The sequence below is a fragment of the Camelus dromedarius genome, chromosome 11 (genome assembly GCF_036321535.1).
Source record: "Camelus dromedarius isolate mCamDro1 chromosome 11, mCamDro1.pat, whole genome shotgun sequence".
Taxonomy (NCBI): domain Eukaryota; kingdom Metazoa; phylum Chordata; class Mammalia; order Artiodactyla; family Camelidae; genus Camelus; species Camelus dromedarius.
This window is the reverse complement of record NC_087446.1, coordinates 63,179,118-63,194,735: the sequence shown is the minus strand read 5'-3', so window position 1 is coordinate 63,194,735 and position 15,618 is coordinate 63,179,118. Positions and strand designations below refer to the sequence as shown.

At 55.9% G+C, this 15,618-nt stretch overlaps 1 protein-coding gene across 1 annotated transcript in view; it reads left to right on the top strand.

Moving 5' to 3' along the window:
- The window catches only part of LRP1 (LDL receptor related protein 1), a 76,959-nt gene that overhangs the window by 18,952 nt on the left and 42,389 nt on the right, over positions 1 to 15,618 (top strand). Inside the window, exons 7-17 of the mRNA XM_031463606.2 lie at positions 4,845 to 5,007; positions 5,100 to 5,322; positions 6,357 to 6,546; positions 6,990 to 7,133; positions 8,334 to 8,570; positions 9,784 to 9,964; positions 10,814 to 11,036; positions 12,242 to 12,443; positions 12,770 to 12,895; positions 14,949 to 15,089; positions 15,193 to 15,318. Coding sequence (XP_031319466.2) covers positions 4,845 to 5,007; positions 5,100 to 5,322; positions 6,357 to 6,546; positions 6,990 to 7,133; positions 8,334 to 8,570; positions 9,784 to 9,964; positions 10,814 to 11,036; positions 12,242 to 12,443; positions 12,770 to 12,895; positions 14,949 to 15,089; positions 15,193 to 15,318 — 1,956 coding nt within the window. The remainder of the gene's footprint in view (positions 1 to 4,844; positions 5,008 to 5,099; positions 5,323 to 6,356; positions 6,547 to 6,989; positions 7,134 to 8,333; positions 8,571 to 9,783; positions 9,965 to 10,813; positions 11,037 to 12,241; positions 12,444 to 12,769; positions 12,896 to 14,948; positions 15,090 to 15,192; positions 15,319 to 15,618) is intronic.

The following is a 15,618-nucleotide window of genomic DNA, read 5'->3' as shown; positions in this document are numbered from 1 at the left end:
TTCCCCCTGAGCTGGGCACCCCAGGCCCTCTCAGCCCCTACCCCACACTTCAGTGCCACATATGAAAACCAGCCACCCACTTCTTTGGCCTTTCTCACCTACCGGGTGTCAGAACATTTTGGGGCTCTGGCCGGCCTACTCTTCGGCACCCCTACCCCGCCGCATTCTGGTGTTTTGGCTTCCCATTCCCGTTTCCTAATCATTTAACGGCCCTTCTCTCCTGTTCCTGGCTGGGCCAGCCCTGTGTCTCCCGGCACAGCTCCAGCCCTGTCCTCTCCTCCCCCGCTGTCTCCTTGAAGTTGCCTCTCCACCCAGCCTGCTCCCAACAACCCCCTCCCTGTTTTCAAGCCAAAGGAAGTAACTTAAGCAAGAGAGATGTGTTTTAGAGCCGAGCACGGATTTCTCAATAGAGGGAAGACCCTAGTTCTGATTCTGAATCAGAGCTGCAGAACCCAAGTGTCTCATCCCCCGGACCCAGGACCGATAGCCTGTGTGGACCTGGGCCAGGCAGGGGAGGGGAGTGGGGCTGGAATTACAGGCAGGGCCAGAAGGGGGCCCAGAGGACAGAGCTGACGCCATGCGGCAGAGCCCCTGGACTTGCTGGTGGATCAAGAAGAGCTGAAGTCAGGACCCAGCAGGAAATAGGAACACGAGGACATGCCATTGAGCTAAGCTTCTGCCGGGCCTGGCGATCACCTCCCTACCTGCGAAGGCCCCGCACTCCTGATCATCTGCCCCAGCCCTCGGGTGCGACTCCAGAGTGGCTCTGACGAGCAGAAGGGTACCTGACAAATGTCTTGTCCCACTGCTGTGGGCATCCCAAGGCCAGAGAAGGAGGATCCTGACAGTAGAAGGGAAGGGAAAAAGTGATGTCCCAGCTCTAGGACAACAAAGTGAGCACTCAGTGCTCAACAAATATTTGTTGAATGAATCAGTACGTGTGTCAGCCACTGGGGACAAAATGAAAGACAGTGCCCTGCCCTCACAGGATTTGTAGTCAGGTAAACAGGCTGTGATAAAAGGAAATACTGGGGCTTATACAGAAATCTTCCATCTGGGGGCCTGAACTGAGTCTTGAAGAATAGTAGGTGTCAGCCCAAAACTGCCCACATTCAGGGCCCACCTTTAGTCAGGAGGCCACAGGGCTCTGTCTGGAGGCACAGATGGAAAGGTAGGGAAGAATGGGGTTGAGGTGAGAGAGGAGCAGACGATGGTATGAACAGCAGTGCCCATTTGTGGAGTGTTTACTGTGTGCCAAGCTCCGTGCTAAATGCTGTTAAAGTACCATCCCATTTTACAGATAAGCAAACTGAGACTCAGAGACATCAAGTAACTGCCCGTAGTTCCACAGTTGAAAGGCGACAGAATCTGGATTCAAACCTAGGCCGTCAGTGTCTGGAGCCCGGCTGGGCCCAGGGCAGAGCAGAGTGATGGAGAGGCGGGGAAGTTCCTGGGATAAGGGCCAGAACACCACGTGTTCGCTGGGGCTGTGGTTAAGGTGGAAATGAGATTTTCCTTCCTCATCCAGGGACCTTGTACCCTATTCTGCAATCTTTGGGTGTGTGGATGTGTTTGGGGATATTCCTTCAAGGTGTAGAGGCTCTCTTCCTTCCCCAGATTTATTTTAGGGAGAGTGATTGGAATCCTGCTGCTAAAGCTAGGGTCTTCGGGGAGTGGGGTGGGAGCTGTTGGGTTTTTTTTTGTTGTTTTTTTTTTGTTTTGGAAAGCAGCCACTAGGGAAATGCCTCCTGAACGGTGTGAAGGATGAAGTTGAGAAAAGCTGGAGTTGTGGGGAGCATGGAGTGCTGAGCATCGGGGTGGGGGTGGAGGGGGGCTCAGCAGTTACGAACACACACCCCAGGTCTATTCTGGGGCCTGGAACTGAAAGTCCTTTGCGACATCACAAACAGGCTGTGGTCTTTCCTCTGTCTCATTGCCCTCCCAGCTTCCTAGCCTCCTTCTCTGCGCTGGGATCCTTGACCCCTCAGTCCCCAGACCAGCCCCAAACTCCTCCCACCCCACGGCACCCCTCCCCTTGAGTTTACCTGAGATTCTCCCATCTTCAGGATTTGGGGCCTTTGGCCAGAGCCCCTCTGGAGGGTGCTATGAGATGGGTCAGTCCTGGGAAGGCTGTGCTGCGAGGGGACAGCTACCCTTTAGGTGTGTGGGGCCAGAATGCTCAGATCTTCCAGGCCAAAGCCCCAGACTCCACTTGCCCCCCAACCAGTGCCTCAGGACAGAAGCAGTGGCCCAGACACTCCCTGTGGGGACCCCAGCAGGGGAAGTTGCCCTCTCCCAAGCCCATGTCACTGTGCTTGGAGTGGGAAGAGTAGCCAAGTGCATGTGTGCGTGTGCGTGTGAGTGTGTGTGGTGGGGCGGACAGAGGAATCTGGACTTCAGGAGAGAGGAAAATAATGTGGCGGAGGGGGGTTGGATAACAAAGGATTTTAACTTGCAACTAATAGTCTCCAGCTGCAAAAATACCAAAGGGGAGGCCAGGCCGGGCTGGGGACTCCAGTTCTTGCCAATTCCTCACCGGCCTGCTGAGTGGGGCCCTGCCTGGCCTTTGGGAGGTGGAAGGGGAGACCAGCCAAGGGTAAATATCCGAGAGCAGGGACGCTCCCTCTGCCTTCCTTCCCGGAATTGGCACGGAACCCGGGCCAGGAGGGAGGCTGCAAGGTCCTGAGGCTGGGGGGAAGGATGTGGTGCTGCACCTGGGATGGGAGTATTGGATCTCTTCAGATTTCTTCCTCCTCCCGTGTTGCCGCAGGAAGGGTGGATGGGGTTGCAGAGTGTTGCCAGTCTTGGAGCTGGGCAGTGACTCAGGGAAGCTTCAGGAAGTTGCACAGAAGGACACAGCTGCAGCAGCTGGTGCTGAGGAAACGGCTTCGAATGATGAAGTTGGTCTGCATGCCAGTAGCCCCCAGACACCCACTGTGCCCACCAAGTAAAGGGCGCCCAGCCCTGTTTGCCTCTCAGCCATCCTGCTGGCTGCCTGGGGCTGCAACAGGCTCCCCCCTACCCCGGCCCCTGGGGACTTTGGCTTCCTCTGGATGCGGCCCAGCAGCATTCATTTTCATCTGTTTTCTCTGAGGGAACAGTATGGGGTCATTTGCTCCTCTGACCCCTGCGCTGGGCCCTCTTCCCGCCCAGCCTGGGACCCGCGCTCCCAGGCTGCTCTGCCCCTCTCTCTGACCTTGTCAGGGCAGGACAGCCCCAAGGCCCCGAGGAGAGAGTGGCTGGGCTTGGGAGTGTATCATCTTGGGGTGGGGCTCAACAGGGGGGACCTGAAGAGGAAACTAGTTTGATGAGAACCTCAAATTGGCTGTTTCCCTTCCTCCCTCAGCCTAAGTCCTGTGACTGTGAGTCAGTGTTGGGGCCTGGCCGAGTTCCTAGGGAGCCACGTTCCTGTTCCCTTTGCCCTCCCCGCCCCTCCACTGACCCACTGTTAGGAAACAGGCCCTGTATCCCTGTGGGGAGGACGGAGGATTAGGGAGGGTTGAACGGAACACCTAGTCATTATACCTGTAGCTGTGTGGGGATAGAATAATCCTTACTGGGTTGAGTGTGGCTAGTGGGGGTTTCAGTTAAAATAAAAAGTTCCAGCCAAAGGCAGGTCCTCCAAAGATTCTTTTACTTGGGGAAATTGGAGGTGGAGTGCAGGGCAGGGGTCTCAGGGAGTCACTGTCTTGGAAATTTCCCAGCTTGCAAGAGGCATTACCCCTGATGGTGGTAGTTGGAGGGGTAGTGGGTGGATGTGAGCCAGTGGGTCCTGGAGAGAAGTAGCCCCCCCCTCCACCGAGGAGGCCAGCAGGGGTCCCACCCCCAGACTTCCTGCTGCCCTGGCCCCACCTCTACTCTCTGAGGCCCTTTTGGCCTCTTCCTTCTCTTCCAGAGATGGCGTAGGCTGAGTGTGGGCACCTGGTCTCCATCCCCCTCCCCAGCTCCCACCCTTCGGTAGCTCCCCCTCTTTCTGAGCCACACCTCAGTTGCTGCCAGCGTCCTTTGATGGCCCTCCTCCCATGTGCTCTCTCCTGCAGCCCAGAATCTTATTCCCCACTCCTTCCCACCGTCACTAGGACGTGAGGAAATTGAGCAATAGAGACTTTGAAGAAATAAGGGAATGGGAGCAAGTACTGAAAGTTTGGCCCATGTCACTAGTTCCAACCTTCTGCTGCCGTGAACCTTCCCTTTTCCACCTCTGGCGGCCCTGTATTTGGACTCTCTTCTCTCAGATTGGATGTACTGTGAGCGCCCTGCTTTTCCGTTTTTAATATCATGCAGCATGGGCAGCTTTCCGTCAGTGCTCCTGGCTAGCATGAGACCACCTCACTTACTGTACAAAGTTGATGGAAGTCTAGCCAACAGCAGGGACGTGTGATGTTTTACTAGCCTGAGTGCTCTTGTCTCAAGTGAAAGCAGGTTTAAAAAATACTGGAATGAGCTAGGAGACCTGTCCTCACTGCCTTCTGGAACCCCAAGAAGATGGTCCTGTCCAAGGAGGGGCTAGAGTCGGGGAGACCTGTCACTCAGCCAGCCAAGGTTTACTCAGCGCCCTGCGTGCCCGCCCTGAGCTCGGCATGGGCAGCAGGGCCGTGGGGGAGGCTACTCAGAGACTTCTCTTTGGAGAGACTAGGTTGGTGAAGGCGACCAAGAACACAAGACAAAATGTGCTGCTGCCTGGAGCTCTCACAGGAGCTCAGGGAGAGGACAGCCGTGGCCTGGGTGGTAAAGGAGGGCGCCCCCGAGGAGGTGGGCCCCGCGTGGTGGGCTCTGTACCAGCAGGGGCTGGGCGTGTCTGTGGGAGGACTCCCCGCCATAGCTCTTCCGTCCGCGCTCTCCAGACGTGGAACAGATGGCCATCGACTGGCTGACGGGCAACTTCTACTTCGTGGATGACATCGATGACAGGATCTTTGTCTGCAACCGAAATGGGGACACGTGTGTCACTTTGCTGGACCTGGAGCTCTACAATCCGAAGGGCATTGCACTGGACCCCGCCATGGGGTGAGAGGCCCTGGAAGGGGAGAGGCAGACGCTATGGTAGAAGGGAGGGGGCCTAGTGTCCAGGCTGCAGGTAACGTGTCATCTGCCCGCAGGAAGGTGTTCTTCACTGACTACGGGCAGATCCCAAAGGTGGAGCGCTGCGATATGGATGGGCAGAACCGCACCAAGCTGGTGGATAGCAAGATTGTGTTTCCTCACGGCATCACGCTGGACCTGGTCAGCCGCCTCGTCTACTGGGCCGATGCCTACCTGGACTACATCGAGGTGGTGGACTACGAGGGCAAGGGCCGGCAGACCATCATCCAGGGCATCCTGGTGAGGGGGACGTCTTGGCCAGCGAACCCTTCTCCAGGCCTCCCAGTAGCGGGAGGACAGTATAGGAGCGTGGTGCCCGAGCTCTCTGGTGGGGAAGGAGTGGGCCCGGGCACTTGGGGAAAGGACAGGATATGGCTTCCACTCTGATGGCCACCGTCATTTTAGGGCACCTTTGACTTCCCTGTTCTCATTTGATCCTTACAACAACCTCTGAGAAATGAGAGGGCAGGTGGCTCAGCTCTCTGTTGGCAGGTGAAAAAAGACAAGTTCAAAGAGACGAAGTTTTTGCCTGAGGTCACACTGCTGAGAAATAGCACGCGGACCTAGGCTAGAAGTCCTGACAGCTCAGAGATGGCACCTCTGTTCTGGGGTAATTAGGGTGACCATCAGTCCCAATTTCCCCAGGACTGTCCCAGTGTTAGTCCTGAAAGTCCCCCAAACTAGCAAATCTTTTAGTCTTGGACACACTGGGACAGTTGGACACCTTAGACACGTTATGCAGGTAGTGGGAGCTGTTACAGGCCTCGCTTGGGGCCAGACTGTCCTCTCAGCGTCCCAAAGCTGGGGGCTGGAAGTGAGCTGAGAATGTTCCCTGTAGACAGAATGTAGGGCCCAACTCCAGGTCAGTGCAGAATCATCCTGTCACCTCCTGTGTGCCTGATTCTGTGAGGCACGTGGTTCCTGCCCTCAAGGGGTTTGAGCAGTGTGTGTACAGCAAGCCCACCACTCACCGGACGGTGCATAACAGCAAGAGAGATGGAGTGTGGAAGGAGGGGCCATCCTCTCTGGTTAGAAGATTCCAGGAGCCCTTCAAAGAGATGCTCTGTGAAGGATGGGTGGGGTTTTGACAAGCAAAGACCTCAAGAACAGGGTAGTCCAGCCAGAGGATTCAGGAGTAAAGCACGGAATTAGACTGTGGGACGAGTTTGGGATGCAGGTAACAGAGTCAGGGTGGGACGCTGAGGGGCTTCCTGTGGGCAGAGGGAGGATTCCCTTCTTCTCTTGTGTTGACCATTCCTGCCTGCCTGTCTCAGATTGAGCACCTGTATGGCCTGACTGTGTTTGAGAATTATCTCTACGCCACCAACTCGGACAATGCCAACGCCCAGCAGAAGACGAGTGTGATCCGCGTGAACCGCTTCAACAGCACTGACTACCAGGTGGTCACCCGCGTGGACAAGGGAGGTGCCCTCCACATCTACCACCAGCGGCGTCAGCCCCGAGGTGAGCGGGGCTCCACCGCTCCTCTCATACCGTGACTGCTCCTCCGTCCACCCCAGGCTACCTCCCCTGGCCCGTCTGCTTCCCCTGCCAGCCCCTTCCTGCCCCTCAACCTCCAGATCCCACCCCCTGGGAGCCCCCTGCCCCTATTCTGCTCAGGACGTAGATCACTCCTCCCAGTTCCCTGGCTGCTCTAAGAGTAGAAGCAGCCGGCCGTGGACGACAGTGTGACTCTCCCTCTGACCACAGAAGTCCCCACCCGAGAGTCTAAAGGCTGGGTAGTGGCTGGGAGAGGAACCCCAGTCCTGTGGTTTCCAAATCCTCAAAGGGGGCTACAGGCACAGAGACCACAGCAGGAGGGAGTGTGGTCAGAGTTCAGGAAGCCTTCACAAGGCCTGGCACAGGGGCTTTGATGGGGTCCTGACCAGCTCTCCATCCTGCCCCAGTGAGGAGCCACGCTTGTGAGAATGACCAGTATGGGAAGCCAGGCGGCTGCTCTGACATCTGTCTGCTGGCCAACAGCCACAAGGCGCGGACCTGCCGCTGTCGCTCCGGCTTCAGCCTGGGCAGTGATGGAAAGTCGTGCAAGAGTGAGTGAAAGAGAAGGGCTTGTGTCCCTGCTGGGGTGGATCAGAAGGGAGTCCTTATCTGCCTCCCAAGCTGTTTCTGTCTGAGATGCTGAACGATGGAAACTTACCCAAAGTTTCGCTGCTAGTGACAGATGGGGATGGAACTTGAACTCATATCGAGAGCAGGGTTTTTCCCACTGCCCCGCTCAGGCTCTGTAGAAGACTGTCAGCTGATCCATTCATTCCTTCATTCATTTAACAAGTGTCTAGTGAGCCTGCGCTGTATGTCTGGCACTGACCTGGCAGTGAGGATTCAGCAGTGAATAAGATAGATGTCATCTCTGGCCTCATGGAGCTTATAATCTGGAGGGGAGGCAGACAAACACATAAAAATAACTTCAGGTGGTGGTAAGTGTTAGGAAGAAAATTAGGTGGAGCATAGGGTTAATGATGACAGTGGGGGCTCTAGTTAAGACAGAGGTCAGGGAAGGCCTCTCTGCGGACGTAAAATCAGAGCCGAGCTTTCTCTGAAGTGAGGAATGAAATCATGTGAATCATGAACCTGAAGGATAAGCATTTCTGGCACAGGGAACCTACAGTGCCAAGGCTCAGAGGCCAGTGGGAGCTTGGCCTGCTGGACCGAGTAAGTGAGGGGAGATGAGGAAGGAGGTCGGGTTGTGTTCTAACTGGGATGAGACGCTCTTGGTAACTTTCCAGATTTGATTGTAAAAAGATCATGCTGGTTGCTGGTTGGAGGATGGGCAGCAGGGAAGTGGCAGGAGGCTATTTCCATGGCGTAGGCAAGAAGTGATGCGGCTAAGACTAGGGTGGCAGCAGAGGAAGTGGTCAAAAGTGATCAGACTCCAACATATTTGGGCCACTAATTTCACTGCTCAACAGTAGGCACTCACTGAAAGTGTACTACTTGCTAATTTTGCCCCATGTCCCACCCTTGGAGCGCAGAGGAAAAGCCCCCAGGGCACTGTTCTCTGGGCCTTACATGTTCATTCGTCTGTCTGTCTGTCCGTGTGACTGGGACCCCCAGCTGCCCCACATCCCCTGACCCAGTACAGCCAGGGTGTTGCAGTGCCTTGGGCCACAGTCCCTGAGGCTGGAAGGTGGTCGTGTGTGTGTGTGTGTGTGTGTGTGTGTGTGTGTGTCTGTCTGTCTGTCTGACTGACTGTCTGTCTGACTTTGTGCCCCTCCCTGTGCCTGCCCTAGAGCCGGAACATGAGCTATTCCTCGTGTATGGCAAGGGCCGGCCAGGCATCATCCGCGGCATGGATATGGGGGCCAAGGTCCCAGATGAGCACATGATCCCCATCGAGAACCTCATGAACCCCCGGGCCCTGGACTTCCATGCTGAGACCGGCTTCATCTACTTTGCTGACACCACCAGCTACCTCATTGGCCGCCAGAAGATCGATGGCACTGAGCGGGAGACCATCCTGAAGGACGGTGAGAGCCCCAAAGCAGGAGTTGTGCTGATAGTCTCCGGACGGACACGCCCACCTGGGGCAGGAAGCGATGTGGGGGGCCTGGGCGTCTCTCTCCCGGTGCCCTCCCGGCGTGGGGAGTCCCCTGCTGACTGGCTGGCTGGGCTGGTTGGCATGGAGATGAGGGGATAGACAGATTGACCCCTGGGTGACCTCCTTCTTGGCTGAGCCTAAAAGAGGCAGGAGGATGGATGGGTTAGGCAGCGTGGGCCGTCCTTGCCAGCCCTTGGGAAAACTCAGGGTCTCTCTGCCATTGGCTCTGAGCCCTGGAGCTGCACGCAGCACAGCCAGAGAGAGGCTGGAGGCTCTGAACGGTACCCGTGTGTGCACACAGGGTCTGTGCTGCCAGACCTCACCGCCGCCGAGAGCTGCATGCTCACATGTCCCGAGAAAATTGTGTTTTGTGAATTGAATCCAGTTTTTCCCTCTGAGCTGCCTGAGCAGGTCAACAGCGCACTGTCTTCTGAATCTCCATCGTTGTGGAAGCTGTGCACCCCTGAGTGCTGCAACGTCCCTGCTGGGTGTTAGGAACTCCCAAACCTGCCCTCCGGCCCCCAGGATAGGGCCTCCTAACCAGTCAGGCTGGGGCTGGTTACCGCCCTTGCCCTGCTCCCCATCCCCCACGGCGGCTCAGAGGAGCTCAGCAGTCAGTAATCATAAGACTTTGGGGAAATCAAAAGTAACTCCTTGTCAGGAAAAGATTGGGGTTCCCTATACTAGGGAACTGCTATTAAAACTCGAGATGAAACCTTTGGCTAAGTGAAAAATCACTTCCTAATTTATTCATTTTGTTAGCTCAGGATTTTTAGGCCCGGGATGTGGCGTCACACTTGTGCCCTGAGCCATGTGCCTGTTGCTTCAGCTGTCCACCCCAGCTCAGGCCCCGACGTGCCCTCCTATGAAAGCCCACGTGCACCACGTGGGTTTACTTGCTTCCATGTGCAGTTTTGAGAGATTCTGTGTCTCAATGCAGATGTGGCAGCACAAACAACCTCCCTGGCTCCTTTCTCCAACCTCCCATCCCATCTCACCCCACCCATCACCGAGGGCACAGGAGGCCCCCTGCACTCGCCACTAGCTGAGTGTTTCACCGTGCAGGTGTCCTAAGAGTCAGAGGCAGGCAGTTCTGAACGTCCTTTGAGGCTCCCCCTCACTACCTGCTTCGCTCCCCGCAGGCATCCACAATGTGGAGGGTGTGGCTGTGGACTGGATGGGGGACAATTTGTATTGGACGGATGATGGGCCCAAGAAGACCATCAGTGTGGCCAGACTGGAGAAGGCTGCTCAGACCCGCAAGACTTTAATCGAGGGCAAAATGACACACCCCAGGGCCATTGTGGTGGATCCGCTCAATGGGTGAGTCCTCCCAGGCGCTTGGGGTGGGAGGAGCCGGGGACTGTGTGGGCCGCAGAACTGGGGCATGAGACACACAGAGTGGAGAGGGGAGAGCAGATTAAGTGGGATGCTTAGGCAAGAATGAGACTGAAAAGGAAAAAGGTGTCCCCGTCTTAAGGGCAGTGGGAGTGATGGCCACAGATACATAGAAGTTTGGAGCTCAGAGCCCTCCCCTGGCTCTCCTTGCCCTTATCAGGCCTGGGGTCCTATGGGGTCTGCCTGCAGCTTGCTTGACCTCATCTGCACCTCACTTCCTGCACCTGGAAGCTCTGTGCCTACAGCCTGCTGTCTGTGTCTCAAGCCAACACCCCAGCTTTTCCTGCCTCCGAGCTTTTGCTCTTGGAGTTCCTCAGCCTGGGACTCCCTAGTATTTGCACATCCAGCTCCTTCTCAGCGTTCACATCGCAGCTCAGATACCACATCCTCAGAGAGGCCTTCCTCGCCACTGCCTGCTCACTCTCCACGCCATCCCCCTGCTTCATGTCCTTCCTGGCTTTTATCGCCCTCCGACGTGTGTGACCTTCTTGGCTGCCTTGTCTGTCTCCCTGTGTGGACCATGCACCCCATGAGAGCAGGGGCCTTGGCTGCCTTGGTCTCCACTGAGTCCTCCAGTGCCAGAACTGTGCCCAGCTCAGCAGGCACTCAACAGATATTTGTCGAATGGAGGAATGAATGAATGTGGGCCAGGGGTGAGCAGGGCAGGAAGACCCCCGTGAGGGGCTCTGGGATGGCCCGCCTGGATTGGGATCACAGGGGAGGATGTTAATGGCAGGGGTGGCCCCTGGGGTGCTGACCAGTCGCTGCCCACAGGTGGATGTACTGGACTGACTGGGAGGAGGACCCCAAGGACAGTCGGCGAGGGCGACTGGAGAGGGCCTGGATGGATGGCTCACACCGAGACATCTTTGTCACCTCCAAGACAGTGCTTTGGCCCAATGGGCTGAGCCTGGACATCCCAGCTGGGCGCCTCTACTGGGTGGACGCCTTCTATGACCGCATCGAGACCATCCTGCTCAATGGCACAGACCGAAAGGTAGGCAGGCGTGCCCCTGTGTGCGGCTCTTCGTGCGGGTGTCGTTGGACCACTTTTTGTGTGTGGCTGAGGCTCTGTATGTCTGAATGTGCGGGCATCTGTGTGTGTCTGGGCCCGTGTGCCCGTGCATGCGTCTCTCCGTCTTGTGTTGTTTGAGGGTTGCTTCTCTCAGAGCATCTCCATGACTGTGCACGTTGTCTGCTGGCCTGACCATCCATGTGCCCACCTGAGCACACACGTTGTGTGCACCTCTGCCTGTTTGTGTGTGCCTGTACTGTGTGCCTCTGTACGAGTGTGAGATGCCTAGAGATGGCCACACGTGCACGCTTGTTCATTCAGGTGTCTGCGTGCTTCATTTGTGAGCCACAGGCGTGTCTAGGTGTGCAGACCGAGCTCTTTCTTTTTTTCAAATTTTATTTTTGTGGGGGAGGTAATTAGGTTTATTTGTTTATTTTTAATAATGCTGAGCAGGCACTCTGCTACTGGGCTATATAACCTTCCTCCAGGACCGAGCTCTTTCATGATATAAGACCTTTTGTGATGTGACTCCTGACCATCTCTGTGGTCTTCTTTCTTTCCTTGTCCTCTACATCTCAGCCGTTGGGGCAGCAGCACTAGACAGCTTGTAATTCCAGCACACGGCACGGGTGCCGCCCTCTGTGCTATTGCTCACACACCAAGCTCCTCCTCTCCTGGCATATTACACAGGGGCCACTTGCTCTGAGATGTTGTCTCCAGACCTCTCTGCTACCCTGCATGACTGTGTGTGTCCTTCCTGAGACAGGGGGCAGCTCCAACGCAGGGACCATGTCTTGTCCATTTCTTTGTGCCTACCTTAATAATCCTGGCGAATGTTTGTTGGATGAAGAAATGAATGGAGGGGTTCTGGCTGTCTGCTCAGTAGTGTGTGTGTGTATGCGTTGCAGTCACACATGCATATATGTTGGAGGGATATGAATGAATACGAACCAGCCCAGGAGAGGAGTGAGGGCAAGCTCCTCGTCAGCATTCTGCTGGGTTCAGGGTCTGGCACCTCACTGCGTGCAAAGCTGTCATCCTCGGGGGCTCCCAGGCTGATGGGGATTATAAGCCCCCATCATAGTCATAGGCCATGGGCATATGAGTACAAAACACTGACCCTCTGGGCCTCCCTAAGGCACCCCTCTCGTCTCCCAGCTCCTTAGTAACCCCTCTTCCATTCCTAGATTGTGTACGAGGGTCCTGAGTTGAACCATGCCTTTGGCCTGTGTCACCACGGCAACTACCTCTTCTGGACCGAGTACCGGAGTGGCAGTGTCTACCGCTTGGAACGGGGCACAGGGGGCGCACCCCCCACTGTGACCCTTCTGCGCAGCGAGCGGCCCCCCATCTTTGAGATCCGCATGTATGATGCCCAGCAGCAGCAAGGTACCCCTAGGGCTGGGGCAGGGGCGGGACCTAGATGGGGCGGGGCTGAGGCTCCTGCAGGGTGTGAAGGCACTTCCCAGGATTCCTAGGCTCTGACGTGTGAGGCTTTCAAGAAGAGAGGCCCCCACCCCAGTGTGACTTTCTGTGTTCTCCATCTCCCCTGCTGCCTCGTGCCTGCATCTCCTCTTCTCTCACCTCTCCATATTTCCTCTTTCTGTCTTCTCCCCTGTCTTCTCATCTCCCCTGTCTGGCCTTTCCTGACCCTGCTACAACCCATCCTCCACTCTCCTCCTCCCTCCTCCCCGACCGTGGGCCCTTCTTTGCAGTGGGTACCAACAAATGCCGGGTGAACAACGGCGGCTGCAGCAGCCTGTGCCTGGCCACCCCTGGGAGCCGCCAGTGTGCCTGCGCCGAGGACCAGGTGTTGGACACAGATGGTGTCACTTGCTTGGGTATGAGGGGCCCAGCTGGGGTGGGAGGCGGGGGAGCAGACCCCAGCAGGAGGCCACAGGGTCCCCATTGGACATGAAGGGGGCAAAGGGGGCCCTGTGGGGTCAACAGGAGTTGAGGGATGGAGCGAGAGAAGGCTCTGGGTGCTGGAGGGTGTTTAGGGATGAGTGGGGGGTGGGCGGCTTGGAGGGCATGAAGATTAGGGGACACCAAGAAGGACAGCAATGGAACGAGAAAAACTGCCTCAACTTCTTTTACATTTGTTTCCCCCTTATTAAAGTAATACAACAATAGTTCAAAATATCGAACCCAGTCTCACCAAGAACACTGCGATCTTGTTAGCACTGTGGTAAAGCAACACCATCCTTTTCCTTTAGGTGGGTTTTTACATGGCTGGAATCAGGACATTTAAGTGTCTTCTGCCCCTTTTGGCTCATACATGCCACAAATTTTCTCTGTTATTATTGCATTATTTTTAACACCCTCATTTTTTAATAAAAATGGGTCATGCTCATTGTAAAAATAAACAAGCGATACAGAAAAATACAAAGGAGAAAGAACTAATCACCACAAATTCCACCACCCATAGAGACCACGGTTACCATTTCGGGGAACACGCTCCCAGGTCAGTGTGTCAGGGACACATAAGCAGAATTTCTAATGGCCAAATATGCTTCATTTAGTGAACAGCCCAGAATTTACTCAACCATTTCTCTGTTGTTGGATGTTTAGGTCGTTTCCAGTTTTTTGTTACAATCACAGGCATCGTTCACTGAGCACAGACTATGTACTAGGCACGGCTCTAAGCACTCCCCATGCAGTAACTCATTTACTCCTCAAAATACTAAGAGGGAGGGTATTTTTATTATCACCAGTTTACAGATGAAGAAATGGAGGCCCCAGGTTAGAGCAGGGATTTGGACTCGGGAAGTCTGACCTTTCCTTAATCACCTGCTCTGCTGTTTCTCATACCTTCATGCCTTCCCATGTGCTGGATGGTTTCCTTAGAACAGAATCGCAGAAGTGAAGATGGGACAGTGGGCTGCATTGTGCAGCTGAGAGGGAGAGACTGAGGCCAGGTGCAGGGCAAGAGCCTCACTGGGACAGGGGTTAAGGAGCTGAGGGGCCAGGGCATCGGAAGGTGCGTCTACACGGACGCTGAAATAACAAGGAATTAGAAAGGGAGTGATTTTGGAGAAAGTGACACTGAACCAAGAGCTAAAAAATCCTCAAGGATGATGGGGGGCCTGGGGGCCTGTAGTGGGGTTCGTATAGTCTAATAACATGACCGTCAACACTGACTTTTCAGAGAGGAGAGAGGGAGAAAGGTCGGGAAACAGAGGTGAGGAGCAGAGTGGGCTCATACCAGCCTCCAGGTCCAGTGGTCCATGAGCTGTGAGAAGGAAAATCACCACCCTTGGGACCCAGAGGATTAAAGAGGGATGAGAGAGGGTCAGAAAGGCCATGCCCAGAGCTGTAGGGTCCAGGGATGGGGACCGGCATGCGCATCCCGGGCTTCTTGAGCTCACCCTGTGCAAACACAAAGGACACGGTGATTTTACTGCCCACGGCTGAAGGCAGGTAGCGGTCACCACTCAGGTGTGAGTGTTGGGGGACAGGAGCGTGGAGCCTGCAGAGTCCTGGGGCCTGTGTTCGCTCCTGCCGGTAGAGTTGATGCATTTGTCCAAGGACCAGGGCAAGGCCTGGGAGTCCCAGAGATGGCTTCCCAGGGGCCGTTCCTGGACGTGGCAGGGAGGGACTAGGAGTGGTCTGCTCCGTGGGGACAAAAGCCTGAGGGGCTCTAAGGTCTCTTGGAAATTGCTTTATCTCAGACCACATTGCATTACTGGAAGCAGCAGAGCAAACATCACCCTGTGGCTTGAGAAAGAGTTGCTGTTTCCATCAGATACTTCGTTCACAAAGGACAATGCGTTAGGGAAAATAACTGCATATCTTATTTTAAAATAATAAAACAAGCAAACAGAGGGCAGAGGGCCCAGCACCGGCCCTGTGACCTGGGTCTGACTTCCCCTCACGCCCATGTGGTGCCCACAGCGAACCCGTCCTACGTGCCCCCACCCCAGTGCCAGCCGGGTGAGTTTGCCTGCTCCAACAGCCGCTGCATCCAGGAGCGCTGGAAATGCGACGGGGACAACGACTGCCTGGACAACAGCGACGAGGCGCCCGCCCTCTGCCGTGAGTCACCGCCCCGTGCTGTTGGACAGCAGGCCCGCGGGGCAGCAGCTGGAGAGCTGGGGGCCCCTCCCTCGGGCTGACCCCTGACCTGTTCCCTCCCCAGATCAGCACACCTGCCCCTCGGACCGGTTCAAGTGCGAGAACAACCGTTGCATCCCCAACCGCTGGCTCTGTGACGGGGACAACGACTGTGGGAACAGTGAAGACGAGTCCAATGCCACTTGTTCAGGTGGGGGGGTGACCACTCTGCCTCCCTTGGTCGCTGGGGCAGGGCAGATGGGGGAGCCAGGCTTGAGAAGACAGAAGGGCCTCAGAGAGAGAAAGGAGCGTGGGGCACCCAGGGCAGGGAAGAGGGAGCCTGGGCAGGAGGAGATGTGTGCCCTCCCCTCCCAGTGAGGACGGGAGGCCTCTGCTTGCAGGGGGCAGAGCACAGCTCCAGGCTGGGGATGACAAACTAGGTGAGCGGGCCTTCTCCTTGGAGGACATCAGTGTCCCCTCAAGAGATGGGGTGAGGCATCCGATACGAGAC